Consider the following 18,081-nt stretch of genomic DNA (forward strand, 5'->3'; position numbering starts at 1 on the left):
TCAGCGTAGAGAAATTTTTGTGTACACAAATGTAGAGGTGGGCATGCCTCATTGTTCATGTAACTGCCAGAATATTGGCTCCGATGACCAACGAATTAGCTCTTTTAACATTGTTTTCAGCTAGGTACATATAATTTCGACGTAGCACTTCGTTGCTGCTATGAAGGGTAGTTTTGACATCAGGGGGTTGTGGAACAGCTGCGCTTGTCGCGCTGCAGTTAGCTAAATATCGAACCACGAATCTATTTTACCTGCAGAAGTGATTGTACCCACCGAAGTGCCCGCGAACCGCAGTTCCGCGAATGGGCGACAGAGGTAAGCGAGAGCGAGGATGCGTGTTCAAAATCGCGGCATTCGTCTGTTAAGAATATCCGCCCTATCTTCTTCTTGATTTTTATTAATATTCCAGTCTCCGAACGTGAAGGTCCTTCGATCGAACGTTAGGAATAACCGCGAAAAGAAAAGTTGACGTTTTTCTTTCGACTCGATAAATTGATTCCCGAAAATCGACGCTACGGAGTCGCACAGGCCCGCAAGTACGAATGTGGACCATATTTGGCGCAAAAATTTATAATGGACGGATTTGAGACATCGGATAAAATTTGACGCATACAAAATCCAAACGAGCTTGACAAGCGTAAGGATATGGTGAGCTGATTTTCAACGCTTTCAATTCATCCAGTTATCGAAAAATTTTGCAAACGTTTAAATGTTTCATTACGCAGCTGCGGACTGCAGGTATACCTGCGTGTAATTCTCGCAGGAATTTCAAAATGGGCTGTACAGGTAATCGCCATTTTGTCGCATTTCAGAGTAGAACGAATTGAGGTACAACAGGACATCCTCAGATCATTGAGACTCATTGTCACATAGGAGAGTGGAGAAAAGGAGGAGGGAAAAGCGATGCAGAGAGAGAATAAGGTACGACATTTTATTTCCTTCAGAGAAAGATTTGAATCCCCCATTAATGACGTATAGCGACCTGTACGTTGAGATTATATGTCGAGAAAGGGTAAGATTCTTATTATAATAACCGAGGAACGATTTCTTCACTGATTGTTCTCGGCGATGGCTTCGATGCCTTTCCAAGCCCTCAACATGTTCTCGCCGAGGTTTTTGCCGGAGACGAGTTCGGCCCCGATATCCAGGTAGTGTCTGGTGGTACGGTTCACCGGTTTCCACTCCACGGTGATCAGATCGTCGACGATCGGAGTCGGATTCCTATGGAGACGAGCAATGGTTTCAGACGGAGATCGCAGCGATCGTTCGAGTCGAAGAAAACGAACTCCAAATGAATGAAAAAAAAATAAACGCATAAAATCGACTCACCCGGTAGCCGCGAAGTCGGTCCACATTCTGACGAATCTACGACGAATCAACGTCTCGATCGAGTCCGGATCTAATTTGATGCGTTCTTTGAATACGGTGGCGTAGAACAGATACTCAACTTCCCCGGCGTGCGTTACTCCTGGATTATCGAGAAAAAGAGATTCTTAGAAAGAACGTACTTGGAAGTATGAGCTGCGTGATTCGATTGACCGACTTACCCCTGGTGTTCTGCAGTCTGAATATCGACTTGTAGAGAGAATTGTTGCTGAGAAATGAAAATTGGTAGAGGTAAACCGGCGCTTTCTTCTTCACCTGAATGTCAATCACTTTGTGAACCCCTCTGACGAAATAATAATCACCGGCAAACTGTACATAGTTGTCGATCAGGTCCGCGGTTATCTTTTTATCTCCGAAATAGTAATCCCTAATCGCTCGCGCGATTTCCTTGACTTTCGAGGGACTCCTTCGCGCCAAATCCTGGGGCACCATCGACTCAAAGTCACCGTCGAGCTTCGCGTATTGTTCGTCGTTCATTCCTGCGGGGTAAATGAATGAAACCGATCAAAGTATATATACGCGTCGACCGAAGATTAACCCCACGGCATCGGCTTACCCCGCAAAAGATAAATCCCCTCGTGACTGGCGTATCCTATGATAACGGGCACATCGATACCTTGGTTCACGAATTCCTCGAACGAATCGGTGTGCACGAAGGGTCGTATACTTTTGTTGTCTATCGTTGGCAAGAACTGGTACCTGAGGAAATGTTTATCCTGAAAATACGGTGGTAAAATTTACAAATGCTTGCAGATCCGAGCGAAGATGTACGGGAGGATTTGAGCCTCGGGTCTCACCTCCTCGGTGAGCATTTTCTGCTGAGCTATCACTAGTTCCGAATGTGGCACGGTTCGCAGAAACTCTACGATCTCCTTGGGATCGGTCAAGTCCTTTCCGAGTATAGAAACCAAACGATGTGTGTGCGATATTGTTTCCTCGATATTCGCCCAGGGATTCAAAACTACCCCGCTCTCGACGATGCCCTTGTGAAAGAGACCTGAAAACCGGAACGAGGCAGAGATTCCACATGTGTCGAATGATTCAATCGACGCGACACAATCGACGGATGAAAAGACACGCAAAATATCTACCTTTCGCGAGCGGTGACAAGAGCAGATAATGAACGGAAGCTCCTCCTGCACTCGCTCCAAAAATTGTCACGTTGTTCGGGTCACCGCCGAACTGCGAGATGTTCTCCTTGACCCATTGCAGAGCAGCGACTTGGTCCTTCAGCCCCATATTTCCGGGGGCAACCTCGTGATCGAGATTTAGAAAGCCTGCGAATATTTTTGATTGAAAACGATCCGTTTACAGTCGATACGCAAGACCACGTTACGACTCACCTAGAATACCGACGCGGTAAGTCATGGCCACATAGACGATATTCGAAGATTCCATCAAATAATCTGGACTGAAGAGAGCGAAGCCTCCGTCTCCAACGATAAAAGCTCCTCCGTGAACCCAAACCATGACCGGCTTCGACCCGGTCAAAGACGTGGTGGCGACGTTGAGGTAGAGGCAATCGTCCTCGCCGACTATCAATTCCTTGGCCAGGTAGGATTCCTGGGCGCATTTCGAGCCTTCTTCCGTGGCGTCTCTTATTCCAATCCACGGCTCGGCCGGTTGCGGGTCCTGCGAATCATCTTCGTTCAATGTCCTCGACGATGACGCGTCGAACGGAACGAGTCGCTCCGAATACCTCACCGTCGCAGGACGTCGGGAAATGTCTTGCGAATCGAACGCCCACCCCGATAACCGTACCGAATACAAAATTCACGCGATCGACCGTCGATGACTTACAATTTGGACAAGGTCGAACTCACGTTCTCGCCGAACCGTTTACCGGAGGCGATTAACTCGGAACAATTAACGTACGCGGCGGATATTTATTGCACGTGCGGAGTGCTCGTAATATTTACCGTCGTCGACCGTGGACGACGCGTGATACGAACAAGGTCAAACCTGGATACCTGTTCACTCTACGGGCATGGCCGGGTCTCCACCCCATTCGTATTCACCGTAGTAAATCAAAACATTGAAAAAAATCATGAGGAAAATGCGGACGAACTAATTTGAAAGAGATGCTTTCCAGGCGGCGCATTCGAGAGGCAGTAATTCTTCTCCAAATTATATACATAGTCGTGTACTTTAGTTATTCAAGAAATCAACGGATCTCTCTGTTGGTCTCGTTTTATCTGTTTTAACCTTCAACTATTCCGACAGTGAGCGACGATGGGGGAGTCGAATCCGAAGTTGGACGAAAAGAATCTGTACAAAACTTGGAGAACTTCCTAAAATTGGACACTGCACGAAAAATCGAGCCCCTCCCCAGATTCCACGGGATGTTTATAACCTACTCCAGAGGATATTCGAATGGAAGAGAAGGACGCTCCCAAGGAACCAAAGGAGCAACGATCGTTACAAAGACCTCTATAAATATGAAAAACAGACATCTGCGTAAGTAAAAGCTCCCCATAATCAAAGACATTATCGTCAGAGATAATAGATCGAATCCTCTGCAGTCTGCAGTGCCAACTCGTCTGCAGACGAAGAAAAGAAACGAGGATTTTCCACAACCTCCCCTAGCCAAACGCCTTGGGAGCTATCGAGCTACCGGGCGCGGATCTGAAGACGACTTCGATTCTGCTATTTCTTTACGATTGTGAGTAACTTCGGATTCTCCTTGTTTCGCACGGGTATTTCAGTTTTTTCTTTTTTTTTTCTGTTCTTTTCTTCTAGTCAGTTCTGCAGCAGTCAACGAAACTGCGCATTTCCATTGCTTGGTCTGCATCGACAAAGTCAAGTTCGGATACCTGGAGTTTTTTGTGCCCCCCATCGAACCCACCGCGAGCCGAACCAGTTCGATGAATATTCTCTCAACATTGGACAGTTTTGGCGAGTGTAGAACTTATTCAAATTTCGGTTACCTACACTACTTTTCAGATCTCCTAATTATTGACTCTGGAATAACGGCCCGACCAAACAATATCGACTTTCATATGATTTCAGGTCGTTTCCTCAGTTTTCCAAGATGGCCGTTCGCATCGGTATCCGGAGGTGCGCACGGATCGCGCTCTTCCACCGTCGAAGGTGTTTAGCGAAGATCTTCGAATCCGGAACGAGAAACCAAAAAGAAAAAAAAAAAAAGAAAGGAAAGAATAAGAAAAGAATTTTCTCTACCCTGAATCGTAGCTCGCCAACCGGGGGGGCAGCGTAAGGAATTCCTCTGAAAGCGCTAAAAGGTGTCCCAAGAACGCTCCGGATCTCAACGCCACGAAGAGTGCCCTGCTTGACGGTGACCAATGGATCGCTCATGTTGGACTGGGCCGGACTCCTTCGAATCGCGTTATTAACAGAACGAAAACTACAATAATGGACGGAGTCCAAATGGCTACTTTGTATTAATGTTTTTCGGTATCTCCGTGCAATTTTCTGGTAATCTAAACGCGCCGGCAATTACTCGTTATTCGGTATCTAACGAATGGCCAATAACTTCAATATACTCGGCGAATCTTCGCAGCCGTTTGAATTGGCGTTTACGAAAATTGGTCGTGCGCTATTTTTTATTATTCCAACGCTGCACGTGGCGTCTGTTTTTGTATTTTTCTGTTTTTTTTTTCTTCACCCAACGGTGCAGATAAGGATTCGACAATTTGGGAATAGGATTTTTCACGCTCGCGTAGCGACGAGAATTTCGAACTTTCGTCATCGAAGCCACCGATGCCGAATAACGAAGGCGATCGTAGAATCGTTTCTCGGACGCCAATTGCTGCGAAAAATACGATACGCCATTCTGTACGTTCTCGAATTTCGAACGGACGCAATTTTTCATCTCGCATTCGGACCGCGTTCTGACCTTGACCTTCGTCCGACAGACCCGGGACGTGGGTGCTGATCACCGATCGATTCGTCGTCGAACGTTGCGTTTATTCCGACAACCTTGGACGCGAAAAATTTTTCGCAACACAGAAGCTTCGGGTACCTGAATATCGCGTGAAGCGGTTATAGCGATTAGATAAAGTAATGAGCGTTGCGTTACATAGTAAGCAAGGTTACACCCTATCCAGAAAATTGAATAACTATCCGACTATCGGTATGACATGTGAGCGCGCAGTTTGGTTTTTTTTTCGCTTTTTTCTTTGTTCATCGTCCAAGGGTATTCGGCGAAAACGAAACACTGAGCGAAAACGGACGAATGAAACTCCCACCGGAAAAAAACCTTTTTGGGGCGACTGACCCTGTACTACATATCGGTGGAGCCGGAGTATCGGAAGTTTTCGACCATCGTCGTTTCGTCCGTGTTCGAATTTGAACGAAAAAAATGATGAAAAAAAAGCGAGTAATTGCGAGCCGGTCACGATTACCAGGAAATTGGTCGGAGATACCGAAACACATGCGAACGAGGTAGCCATCTAGACTCCGTCAATAATTGTAGTCTTCGTTCTGTTAATAGCGTAATTCGAAGGAGTCCGGCCCAGTCCAACATGAGCGATCCATTGGTCACCGTCAAGCAGGGCACTCTTCGTGGCGTCGAGATCCAGAGCGTTCTTGGGAGACCCTTTATCGCTTTCAGAGGAATTCCTTACGCAGCCCCCCCGGTTGGCGACCTACGATTCAGGGTAGAGAAAATTCTTTTCTTATTCTTTCCTTTCTTTTTTTTTTTCTTTTTGTTCCTCGTTCCGGATTCGAAGATCTTCGCTAAACACCTTCGACGGTGGAAGAGCGTGATCCGTGTGCAGGGATGTTGGTAACCATATTTACTACGGTGAATACGAATGGGGTGGAGACCCGGCCATGCCGTAGAGTAAACAGGTATCCAGGTTTGACCTTGTTCGTGTCACGCGTTGTCCACGGTCGACGACGGTGAATATTACGAGCACTCCGCACGTGCAATAAATATCCGCCGCGTACGTTAATTGTTCCGAGTTAATCGCCTCCGGTAAACGGTTCGGCGAGAACGTGAGTTCGACCTTGTCCAAATTGTAAGTCATCGACGGTCGATCGCGTGAATTTTGTATTCGTTACGGTTATCGGGGGGGGGGGGCATTCGATTCGCAAGACTTTTCCCGACGTCCGGCGACGGTGAAGTATTCGGAGCGACTCGTTCCGTTCGACGCGTCATCGTCGAGGACATTGCACGAAGATGATTCGCAGGACCCGCAACCGGCCGAGCCGTGGATTGGAATAAGAGACGCCACGGAAGAAGGCTCGAAATGCGCCCAGGAATCCTACCTGGCCAAGGAATTGATAGTCGGCGGGGACGATTGCCTCTACCTCAACGTCGCCACCACGTCTTTGACCGAGTCGAGGCCCGTCATGTTTTTGCTTCACGGGGGAGCTTTTACCCTTGGAGACGGAGGCTTCGCTCTCTTCAGTCCAGATTATTTGATGGAATCTTCGAATATCGTCTTTGTGTCCATCAATTACCGCCTCGGTATTCTAGGTGAGTCGTAACGTGGTCTCGCGTATCGACTGTCGACGGATCGTTCTCAATGAATCGTTTCAAAAATATTCCAAGGGTTTCTAAACCTCGACGACGAGGTTGCCCCTGGAAATATGGGACTGAAGGACCAAGTCGCTGCTCTGCAATGGGTCAAGGAGAACATCTCGCGGTTCGGCGGTGACCCGAACAACGTGACAATTTTCGGAGGAAGTGCAGGAGCAGCTTCCGTTCATTATCTGCTCTTGTCACCGCTCGCGAAAGGTAGATATTTTGCGTGTCTTTTCGTCCGTGGAATGCATCGCGTCGATTGAATCATTCGACACATGTGGAATCTCTGCCTCGTTACGGTTTTCAGGTCTCTTTCACAAGGGCATCGTCGAGAGCGGGGTAGTTTTGAATCCCTGGGCGAATATCGAGGAAACTGTTTCGCACGCACGTCGTTTGGTTTCTATGCTCGGAAGGGACTTGACCGATCCAAAGGAAATCGTCGAGTTTCTGCGAACCGTGCCACATTCGGAACTAGTGATAGCTCAGCAGAAAATGCTCACCGATGGGGTGAGAATGAAGGTTTCCAACCTCTGATGTATATTCTATCGTCTGCGCAACGTTTGTAAATTGTACGCACTACTGAATTTTCAGGATAAAAATTTCCTCAGGTACCACTTCTTGCCAACGATAGACAATAAAAGTATCCGACCCCTCGTGCACACCGATTCGTTCGAGGAATTCGTGAACCAAGGTATCGATGTGCCCGTTATCATAGGATACGCCAGTCACGAGGGGATTTATCTTTTGCGGGGTAAGCCGAGGCCGCGGGGTTGATATTAATTTATTGGGAGACATAATTTAATCGGTATGATTTTCGCGTCGCGCAGGGATGAACGAGGAGGAATACGCGAAGCTTGACGGTGACTTGGAGTCGATGGTGCCCAAGGATTTGGCTCGAAAGAGTCCCTCGAAAGTCAAGGAAATCGCGCGAGCGATTAGGAATTACTATTTCGGAGATGAAAAGATAACCGCGGACCTGGTCGATAATTTCGTCCAGTTCTCCGGAGACTATTATTTCGTCAGAGGGATTCAGAAGGTGGTAGACGTTCAGATGAAGAAAAAATCGCCCATGTACCTCTACCGATTTTCATATTCCAGCGACAGTTCTCTCTACAAGTCCATATTCGGACTTCAGAATACCAAGGGTATGTCTTCCCAATTATATGATACAAGTGTATCGATTCAAACTACGTTATCTCTACGAATCTTTCTTTTTCTCGACGATCCAGGAGTGACGCACGCCGCGGAAATTGAGTATCTGTTCCACGCCACAGTATTCGAAGAACACATCAAGACGGATCTAGACTCTATCGAGACGTTGATGCGTCGTAGATTCGTCAGAATGTGGACCGATTTCGCAAAGACCGGGTGAGTTGATCTTTTTTCTCTTTGCCATCGAGTTGCGCGCTCGCTGCAAACTCCGTCTGAAACCATTGCTCGTCTCCATAGAAATCCGACTCCGATCGTCGACGATCTGATCACCGTGGAGTGGAAACCGGTGAACGGTTCTGCCAAAAACTACCTGGATATCGGCGCTGAACTCGTCGCCGGCAAAAACCTCGACGAAGACATGTTGACTGCTTGGAAACGCATCGAAGCCATCGCCGACGACAATCAGTGAAGAAATCGTTCATCGGTTATTCGGAGCTCGACGCGCACCAACAACGTCGCGTGGGTTTCATAATCAGAATCTCACACTTCATCGACCTAACCGCGTCGCTGGGGTTCATCTCTTGATTCGCCGTCAGCGCGGTGATTTTTATTTTCTGTAACGACCGCCCAAATTTCACGAGACCGGTCTCCATCGGAGATCTGATTTTACGATAGATTAGCGAGGGCCGTAATCCTGAAGGAGCAGCTCCAATCAGCTGGACCATTGAAGATGGTTACGGTCGGCACGATGGGCCCAATGACCGAACACAAATTTAAGGCAATTTCATTCGAGGACTAAAAATGGCGCTTAACTTTGCGTTTGGCTAGGGAAATAGTAAGATGTAAGATTATAGATTCTTTCTTTCTATGTCAGGGGCGTGGCGTGTTCGAACTATGAATGGAAATACATAGTTTAGGTTCATGAACGTTATTTCTGGATATTGCGAAAATTGTATTCCAGTCTCTTGTCTTTAGGGTCGAATTTTTATTGGTATTAAAATGATATTCATGTTTCTGAGGTCAGTTTAACAGCGAAATACGTTGTTTCGAATCATTCGAACGTATTTCTCATTGTTAGTTTGTTTGCAAGCTCACAGAATCACTAAGACTCTAGTCTCCGCTTCTTTCGATTTTTGAGTCACTAATGAACTCTGATTGATCATTATTAGTAGCTATTGTAGGTATTTAAAGCTCAGAAATACGAATATTCTAATTGAATTGATTGACTTATCGGATTGTTAGAGTTATAATTATAATTTATCGCTTGAAAAAGCAAAAAAAAATGTAATTTCTTCATGCCTCTCAGTTGTTGTTCAATTTTGTAATAAGATTCTGGTTCTCAAGATCAAAATACAGAGAATTACTGCTTCCTCATCGTTTTTTATTTTTTTCCAACTTTTCCTCAATTTTTCCCAAGTTTACAATTGTATTTTAATTGATAACTAGCCCTCCTCTATCCCCGGCAAGCGCCTAGTGATATGCGGGCAAAGTAACGTGCCCTTGGATTTATTTCAAGATTTTTCCTAATGTTTCCTCATTTTTTCTGTTTTTGTTCTCGATTTCGTTAATTATTTTTCATCAATGGACCGCCTCCGAGTTTCTACAAGTGCCTCGTGATATACAACCGAAGCGACGCACTCCCAGATTCATTTCCAATTTTTTCCTGATTTTTTCTGATTTTTTCCAATTTTTTCTGATTTTTTCTGAATTTTTATGATTTTTTCTGATTTTTTAAATAATTATTTAAATTTTCCGCCCATTTCTCTGGCCGCCGCCATTTTCTTTAAGCTCCGCCCACCGGGAGTACAGCTAGCGCCATGTGGCGGATTTTTGGTGAACTAACTCCCAGAAAAACGCAAAAGTTTTGACCCTCCTTCAGGCGATCCCGCAAAAGTATTGACCATTTCTCTCGAGCGAAAAAAAGCAAAAGTTTTGACCCTTCTTCAAGCGAACCCGGAAAAGTATTGACAATTTCTCTCGAGCGAAAAAAAGCAAAAGTTTTGACCCTCCTTGCAGCGAAACCTGAGAAGTATTGACCACTCTTTCGAGCAAAAAAACGAGAAAGTTTTGACCCTCCTCTGCAGCGAAACCTGAAAAGTATTGACCACTTTTTTGAGCAAAAAAAAACGTGAAAGTTTTGACCCTTTTTCAACCAAAACCGGAAAAGTATTGACCACGAAATACATCTCTTTCACGCAACACATTGCCTGACGTCAAGGGGCAAGAAACCTGGGATTTTAGTTCACCGAAAATCCGCCACATAGCGCTAGCTGTACTCGCGGTGGGCGGAGCTTAGAGAAAATGGCGGCGCCCAGAGAAATGCGCGGAAAATTCGAATAATTAATTAGAAAATCGGGAAAAATCATAAAAATTCAGAAAAAATCAGAAAAAATTAGAAAATATCAGAAAAAATGAGAAAAAATGAGAAAAAATCAGGAAAAAATTGGAAATGAATCTGGGAGTGCGTCGCTTCGGTTGTATATCACGAGGCACTTGTAGAAACTCGGAGGCGGTCCATTGATGAAAAATAATTAACGAAATCGAGAACAAAAACAGAAAAAATGAGGAAACATTAGGAAAAATCTTGAAATAATTCCAAGGGCACGTTACTTTGCCCTCATATCACTAGGCGCTTGCCGGGGATAGAGGAGGGCTAGTTATCAATTAAAATACAATTGTAAACTTGGGAAAAATTGAGGGAAAGTTGGAAAAAAATAAGAAACGATGAGGAAGCAGTAATTCTCTGTATTTTGATCTTGAGAACCAGAATCTTATTACAAAATTGAACAACAACTGAAAACTAGAAATCGGATCCTATGGTACAAGCTTTTCTCATTCGTGTAGAGAGATAAGTTCTAATGTTGTCACTTGGAAATTTTCGAATCAACCACACTCTCCTAATAATTCATTGCCTACCCTCATGCGATTGATCATCAACTGAATTCTACGCCAAAAAAACGGACTCTCATTGTTGAATGGATGATGATTAATAGAAAAATATCACAGCATTTATGATCACAGTAAACATTAACAGCATGTTGCAGATTTCTTGGGTTCCAGACACGGCAACCGAAGCGGCCACATCATCGGCAACACAACATCCTCAGAGGGAAGAGAGAAAACGAAAAAAGAAAGGAACAAAGCAAAAGAGAGAGATTGGAGGTAAGACGAAAGATCCTTGAATTGCGCTACAGCTCTTTACATATTTGAGTGTCTCTGATCATGTCTTTACGAAACAAGGAATGAAAACCCTTCTCATGTGATTTTATTTCATTCAGAGAGAAATTTAAATCCAATTAACGCATAGCAATTAATGTGTCGAAATTACGTCCGGAATGGGTAAAATTATATTTGTCGTGTCTGTTCGAATTTTCTACAGCTGTCAACTTCCGGAGCCGATGAATGATTTCTTCACTGATTATTGTCGGCAATAGCCTCGATGCGTTTCCAAGCCTGCCACTTGTCTTCGTCGAGGTTTTTGCCGGCGACAAGTTCAGCGCCGATATCCAGGTAGTTTTTGGCAGAACCGTTCACCGGTTTCCACTCCACGGTGATCAGATCGTCGACGATCGGAGTCGGATTCCTATGGAGACGAGAAATGGTTTCAGACGGGGATTGCAGTAAGCGCGGAACTCGATGGCAAAAAGAAAAAAGATCAACTCACCCGGTCTTTGCGAAATCGGTCCACATCCTGACGAATCTGCGACGCACCAACTCCTCGATCGAGTCTGGATCTAATTTGACGTGTTCTTTGAATACGGTGGCGTAGAACAGATACTCAACTTCCTCAGAGTGCATCACTCCTGGATCATCAAACGAGACATATATTCGTGAAAGATAGAACGTAGTTTGAACTATGCGTTGAGCGATTCGATCGACTTCTGTCGATTGCCCACCAAGACATACCCTTGGCACTCTCCAGTCCGAACATGGACTTGTAGAGAGAACTCTCGCCGGAATATGAAAATCGGTAGAGGTACATGGGCGATTTCTTCTTCATCTGAACGTCCACCACCTTCTGAATCCCTCTGACGAAATAATAGTCCCCGGTGAGCTGGATGTAGTCATCGACCAGGTCGGCGCTTATCTTTTCATCTCCAAAATAGTAATCCCTAATCGCTCGCGCGATTTCCTCGACTTTCGAGGGACTCTTTCGAGCCAATTCCTTGGGCACCATCGACTCAAAGTTACCATCCAGTTTCGCGTATCGTTCGTCATTTATTTCTGCGGGGAAAAAAATCGAACCGATCGAATGACGTGCCCCAATCATTGATGATTATTCCGACAAGCGCAGCTATTACCGTGCAAAAAAAAAATTCCCTCGTGACTGGTGTGTCCGATGATAACGGGCACATCGATACCTTGGTTCACGAATTCCTCGAACGAATCGGTGTGCACGAAGGGTCGGATACTTTTGTTGTCTATCGTTGGCAAGAACTGGTACCTGAGAAAATGTTTATCCTGAAAATTCGGTGGTAAAATTCACAAATGCTTGCAGATCCGAGCGAAGATGTACGGGAGGATTTAAGCCTCGGGTCTCACCTCCACGGTAAGCATTCTCTGCTGCGCCGTAACGAGCTCCGAAAGTGGCACGGTTCTCAGAAACTCTACGATTTCTTTTGGGTCCGTCGAGTCCTTTCCGAGCATAGAAACCAAACGACGTGCGTGCGAAACAGTTTCCTCGATATTCGCCCAAGGATTCAAAACTGCCCCACTCTGGACTATGCCCTTGTGGAAAAGACCTGAAAACCGGGACAACGCAGAGATTCCACATGTGTTGAATAATTCAATCGACGGACGAAAAGACACGCAAAATATCTACCTTTCGCGAGCGGTGACAAGAGCAGATAATGAACGGAAGCTGCTCCTGCACTTTCTCCAAAAATTGTCACGTTGTTCGGGTCACCGCCGAACCGCGAGATGTTCTCCTTGACCCATTGCAGAGCCGCGACTTGGTCCTTCAGCCCCATATTTCCGGGGGCAACCTCGTCGTCGAGGTTTAGAAACCCTTGGTATATTTTTGAAACGATTCATTGAGAACGATTCGTCGACAGTCGATACGCCAGACCACGTTACGACTCACCTAGAATACCGAGGCGGTAATTGATACCCACGTAAACGATATCCGCAGATTCCATCAAGTAATCAGGTCCGAAGAGACCGAAGCCTCCGTCTCCAAGGGTAAAAGCTCCTCCGTGAATCCAAACCATGACGGGCCTCGACCCGGTCAGAGATTCGGTGGCGACGTTCAGATAGAGGCAATCGTCACCGCCGACTATAGATTCTTTGGCCAGGTAGGATTCTTGGGCAGATTTCGAGCCTTCTTCCGAAGCGTCTCGTATTCCCGTCCATGGCTCAGCCGGTTGTGGGTCCTACGAATCAGCTTCGAACGTCATGAGTTACTAGAAATACCTCGACGTTGGTACAGACACATCGAAGAAAATCATGCACGATATTAACAATCTCTCACAATCCTAATATCCTGAAAAACTTGAGTTCGTCAACGACTGAACAAAGTTACTCAAATAAAGTCTCTACCCTGAATCGTAGGTCGCCAACCGGCGGGGCTGCGTAAGGAATTCCTCTAAATGCGATGAAAGCTTTCCCAAGAACGCTCTGGATCTCAACACCCCGAAGAGCACCCTGCTTGACGATCACCACTGGCTTGCTCATGTCGGACTGACCGAACTCCTTAGAATCACGCTGTTAACAGAAAGGAAACCACAATCATTGATAAAGCAATTCTAGAGAACTTATATTTGTTTGTATATATGTGTATAATATATCTTCTTCGGTATTCGAATATTCACGATAGGCTATCGATGATTTTTCGTTCGCCGTACCTGGCGTCCATTTTGGAATCCCTATTTCGACCATATACTTGTGCCTCGATCGCTATCAATTTACCAGCCAACACGATCTTCGATTTCAAAGAGATACGAGTTATACACATAAATCATCGATCGCGATTCGGCCTCAAACGGCGCCTACATTCTCGCAGCCTTGGATTCGAAAAATGTTAATTCAATAGCTTGTGAGATTCGCGTTACATGAAAACCGCTTATCTCGACCACATATCCGCACGATATTACGGTAAACAAGGTCACACCCACTTCAGAAAAATTAAATAACCATACGACTCATAGGTCGCGTCGTATCTTCGGGTGTAATCAGTCCACGTTTTTTTCATTATACAAGGTATTCTCCTCGCGGTCTTCGAATCCCTCGCTAGCGATATGTACGCACATGAAAAATTGTCAACGATTTTTTCGAACTTGCCAAAAGTACAGCTCAACCTAAGCCTGGTTGGTGTATATTTATTTTTACGAGGGAAACCTGTAATGGAAAAGTCAAAGTTTTTCACCAACTATTAGAAATGTTTTATTCGATAAAACTTTAGGTAATTTTTATCTCAACGAATAAAAAAAAAAAAAATTTCTCCTCCGTATGAATCGCTTATTTTGACTTATCACCGACATAGTTTTTTACCTTGTTTTTGTTCGACTCTCTGGTGTTCGGAATTCGAACGCCAGGACGAAGGGGCTTCACTGTGGGGACGATATTTCCAGGAGCAGACGAACGCGACCTCCATCTATATATTATACAACCATATGGACAAAAAGAAAAATTGCAATTACAATCAGATCCTTCGTTACGTTATAGAAAACCAGTAAATATTCGATTGGAGAAAAAGATTCGATGAAGATTTAACTTATTAGGTATCTAATTGTAAGTGTCGTTGGATTTGTTCATCGTACACGTCACGACGGTTGGATATACATATACGAAGGGGAGGGAAAATTTATGCTAACGCGTTGCAGTTATACAAGGACATTACTCGGAGATACCGATACAATACCATGTACGTGCGATGTAGTTCTCCAGACTTTATCAATCGTTGGAGTTTTCGTTCTGTTAATAGCCCGGTTCGAACTAGTCCGGACAGTCCAGCATGAGCGATCCGGTTGTCGTCGTCGTCGAGCAGGGCGCTCTTCGTGGCGTTGTGATCCGTAGCGTTCTTGGGACACCCTTTATCGCTTTCAGAGGAATTCCTTACGCTGCCCCTCCGGTCGGCGACCTACGATTCAGGGTAGAGAAAATTCTTTTTTTTATTCTTTCGTGCTTTTTGTTTTCTCATTTCGGAACTAAGAATCCATCGTTGTAACATACCATATCATATATACGCATGAAATTCACTTCCTACGGGCGCTCCAGAAGAATCTGAAATTATGGAAGAAATTTTATAAAATTTGGATGCAGAGGAAAAATGTTTTTTTTTTTTTTTTTTTTTTTTTTTTTTTTTCAATTACACAAAATTTGGAGTATCTGCCACGTGGTAATGGCATCTGGTGTTTTCTGTGATAAAGAAAAAAGCTCGCCAATGTTGTCCCATTGACGATCGAATGAAAGTTTCACGCACTCCGATTCACGTGGGGAAAATGCAAGCGAATTTTTCAAAATACTTATGATTCCAGAGATGGAATAGTAGTTGGCCCTGTACTTTCAATGACTATAATTCCGTTCAACGTAGTTCAACGAATAACTGATGGGCAGAGATAATGCACGAAGATGATTCGTAGGACCCACAACCGGCTGAGCCATGGACGGGAATACGAGACGCATTAAAAGAGGGACCAGTGTGCGGCCAGGAGATTTACATGAGCGAAGGATCGATAATCGGCGGTGACGACTGCCTCTATCTGAACGTCGCCACCAAATCTCTGACCGGGTCGAGGCCGGTCATGGTTTGGATTCACGGAGGAGCTTTCGTCGGTGGAGACGGAGGCTTTCGCTCCTTCGGACCTGATTACTTGATGGAATCTACGGATATCGTTTACGTGGGTATCAATTACCGCCTCGGTATTCTAGGTGAGTCGTAACGTGGTCTGGCGTATCGACTGTCAACGAATCGTTCTCAATGAATCGTTTCAAAAATATACCAAGGGTTTCTGAACCTCGACGACGAGGTTGCCCCCGGAAATATGGGGCTGAAGGACCAAGTCGCTGCTCTGCAATGGGTCAAGGAGAACATCTCGCAGTTCGGCGGTGACCCGAACAACGTGACAATTTTCGGAGGAAGTGCAGGAGCAGCTTCCGTTCATTATCTGCTCTTGTCACCGCTCGCGAAAGGTAGATATTTTGCGTGTCTTTTCGTCCGTCGATTGAATTATTCAACACATGTGGAATCTCTGCGTTGTCCCGGTTTTCAGGTCTCTTCCACAAGGGCATCGCCGGGGGTGGGGTAGTTTTGAATCCTTGGGCGAATACGGAGGAAACCGTTTCGCACGCACGTCGTTTGGTTTCTATGCTCGGAAAGGACTCGACGGACCCAAAAGAAATCGTAGAGTTTCTGAGAACCGTGCCACTTTCGGAGCTCGTTACGGCGCAGCAGAGAATGCTCACCGTGGAGGTGAGACTCGAGGCTTAAATCCTCCCGTACAACTTCGCTCGGATCTGCAAGCAGTTGTAAATTTTACCGCCGAATTTTCAGGATAAACATTTCCTCAGGTACCACTTCTTGCCCACGATAGACAATAAAAGTATCCGACCCTTCGTGCACACCGATTCGTTCGAGGAATTCGTGAACCAGGGTATCGATGTGCCCGTTATCATCGGACACACCAGTCACGAGGGAATTTTTTTTTTGCACGGTAATAGCTGCGTTTGTCGGAATAATCATCAGTTAATGGGGCACAGAATTCGATCGGTTCGATTTTTTTCCCCGCAGAAATAAATGACGAACGATACGCGAAACTGGATGGTAACTTTGAGTCGATGGTGCCAAAGGATTTGGCTCGAAAGAGTCCCTCGAAAGTCAAGGAAATCGCGCGAGCGATTAGGGATTACTATTTTGGAGATGAAAAGATAAGCGCCGACCTGGTCGATGACTATATCCAGCTCACCGGAGACTATTATTTCGTCAGAGGGATTCAGAAGGTGGTAGACGTTCAGATGAAGAAGAAATCGCCCATGTACCTCTACCGATTTTCATTTTCCGGCGAGAGTTCTCTCTACAAGTCCATGTTCGGACTGGAGAGTGCCAAGGGTATGTCTTGGTGGGCAATCGACAGAAGTCGATCGAATCGCTCAACGCATACTTCAAAGTACGTCCTATCTTTCACGAATATATGTCTCGTTTGATGATTCAGGAGTGACGCACTCTGGGGAAATTGAGTATCTGTTCTACGCCACCGTATTCAAAGAACACGTCAAATTAGATCCAGACTCGATCGAGGAGTTGGTGCGTCGCAGATTCGTCAGGATGTGGACCGATTTCGCAAAGACCGGGTGAGTTGATCTTTTTTCTTTTTGCCATCGAGTTCCGCGCCTACTGCAATCTCCGTCTGAAACCATTTCTCGTCTCCATAGGAATCCGACTCCGATCGTCGACGATCTGATCACCGTGGAGTGGAAACCGGTGAACGGTTCTGCCAAAAACTACCTGGATATCGGCGCTGAACTTGTCGCCGGCAAAAACCTCGACGAAGACAAGTGGCAGGCTTGGAAACGCATCGAGGCTATTGCCGACAACAATCAGTGAAGAAATCATTCATCGGTTATTCGGAGCTCGACGCGCAGCAACAACGTTGAACAGTTCCAATGATCAGAATCTTACCCTGGAACCTCGACGTAATCTAAACATTGCAACATCTCCAAGAATTAAATGTTCGCTCCGACGACCGCCTGCGGGCATATCGACACGAAAAAATTACTTGCAAATATATTGATCAAGTTAATTCCGATATCAAATACAAGTACCAATCGACCATGATATTTTTGCGATGGTTACCTGATGACTCGTCTGAACATCCGGCGAAAAATACCCCCTGCGGTTCCTATAATTTACGTTTAACTCTGCGAATTTCCTCGGCACCCTGAACAAGTTCCTGTTTCTTCCCATGGCCGCTTCCGCAGTGACGGGCATTCGGATGACCTCATGTAGTTATGAATAAAAGACTCGATCGCTACCAGAATCCTGTATACGTATAGTCCTTGAAATTGTAGATTGTGATATTTTAAACAGGTCACCGGTAACGCGCTGCAAAACACGA

General features: G+C 45.4%; 4 protein-coding genes across 8 annotated transcripts; 2 read left to right on the top strand and 2 right to left on the bottom strand.

Annotated features, from left to right (window-relative positions):
• The first annotated feature begins 392 nt into the window (after nucleotides 1–392).
• On the top strand, nucleotides 393–4,307 carry LOC125502135. Of its 2 annotated transcripts, XR_007279988.1 has the most exons (5): nucleotides 393–648; nucleotides 726–738; nucleotides 813–921; nucleotides 3,610–3,843; nucleotides 3,909–4,307. XR_007279988.1 is itself a non-coding variant. In XM_048659900.1 (3 exons), coding segments are annotated over exons 1-3 (342 nt in total). In that variant the 5' UTR covers nucleotides 3,371–3,496; the 3' UTR covers nucleotides 4,016–4,307. The 2 variants fall into 2 exon arrangements, 1 of the variants encoding a protein (XP_048515857.1); XM_048659900.1 differs by lacking the exons at nucleotides 393–648; nucleotides 726–738; nucleotides 813–921 and adding an exon at nucleotides 3,371–3,497.
• On the bottom strand, nucleotides 918–4,750 carry LOC105686402 (esterase FE4-like). Its single transcript, XM_012401177.3, has 8 exons — nucleotides 4,567–4,750; nucleotides 2,730–3,018; nucleotides 2,478–2,663; nucleotides 2,184–2,383; nucleotides 1,943–2,102; nucleotides 1,548–1,865; nucleotides 1,330–1,468; nucleotides 918–1,221 (listed from the first exon to the last, which is right to left on the bottom strand). Exons 1-8 carry the CDS (start codon nucleotides 4,699–4,701, stop codon nucleotides 1,050–1,052), a joined length of 1,599 nt encoding a protein of 532 aa, XP_012256600.2. The 5' UTR covers nucleotides 4,702–4,750; the 3' UTR covers nucleotides 918–1,049.
• A 72-nt stretch (nucleotides 4,751–4,822) lies between these two features.
• On the top strand, nucleotides 4,823–18,003 carry LOC112695042 (esterase FE4-like). Of its 4 annotated transcripts, none has more exons than XM_048659889.1 (8): nucleotides 4,823–6,005; nucleotides 15,610–15,898; nucleotides 15,974–16,159; nucleotides 16,240–16,439; nucleotides 16,521–16,680; nucleotides 16,758–17,075; nucleotides 17,179–17,317; nucleotides 17,399–18,003. In XM_048659889.1, the coding sequence occupies exons 1-8, from the start codon at nucleotides 5,871–5,873 to the stop codon at nucleotides 17,568–17,570; spliced, it is 1,599 nt and encodes a 532-aa protein (XP_048515846.1). In that variant the 5' UTR covers nucleotides 4,823–5,870; the 3' UTR covers nucleotides 17,571–18,003. The 4 variants fall into 4 exon arrangements, with proteins under 4 accessions (XP_048515846.1, XP_048515843.1, XP_048515845.1 ...); XM_048659886.1 differs by lacking the exons at nucleotides 15,610–15,898; nucleotides 15,974–16,159; nucleotides 16,240–16,439; ... (2 more) ...; nucleotides 17,179–17,317; nucleotides 17,399–18,003 and adding exons at nucleotides 6,541–6,829; nucleotides 6,905–7,090; nucleotides 7,185–7,396; ... (2 more) ...; nucleotides 8,107–8,245; nucleotides 8,327–9,399 and having other exon boundaries at nucleotides 5,017–6,005; XM_048659888.1 differs by lacking the exons at nucleotides 15,610–15,898; nucleotides 15,974–16,159; nucleotides 16,240–16,439; ... (2 more) ...; nucleotides 17,179–17,317; nucleotides 17,399–18,003 and adding exons at nucleotides 6,541–6,829; nucleotides 6,905–7,090; nucleotides 7,185–7,384; ... (2 more) ...; nucleotides 8,107–8,245; nucleotides 8,327–9,399 and having other exon boundaries at nucleotides 5,021–6,005.
• LOC125502134 (esterase FE4-like) lies at nucleotides 10,759–14,616 on the bottom strand. Its single transcript, XM_048659890.1, has 9 exons — nucleotides 14,519–14,616; nucleotides 13,568–13,732; nucleotides 13,113–13,401; nucleotides 12,852–13,037; nucleotides 12,572–12,771; nucleotides 12,331–12,490; nucleotides 11,936–12,253; nucleotides 11,694–11,832; nucleotides 10,759–11,612 (listed from the first exon to the last, which is right to left on the bottom strand). Exons 2-9 carry the CDS (start codon nucleotides 13,700–13,702, stop codon nucleotides 11,441–11,443), a joined length of 1,599 nt encoding a protein of 532 aa, XP_048515847.1. The 5' UTR covers nucleotides 13,703–13,732; nucleotides 14,519–14,616; the 3' UTR covers nucleotides 10,759–11,440.
• Nucleotides 18,004–18,081: the final 78 nt, after the last annotated feature.

This window comes from Athalia rosae, chromosome 8 (assembly GCF_917208135.1).
Source record: "Athalia rosae chromosome 8, iyAthRosa1.1, whole genome shotgun sequence".
Classification (NCBI taxonomy): domain Eukaryota; kingdom Metazoa; phylum Arthropoda; class Insecta; order Hymenoptera; family Athaliidae; genus Athalia; species Athalia rosae.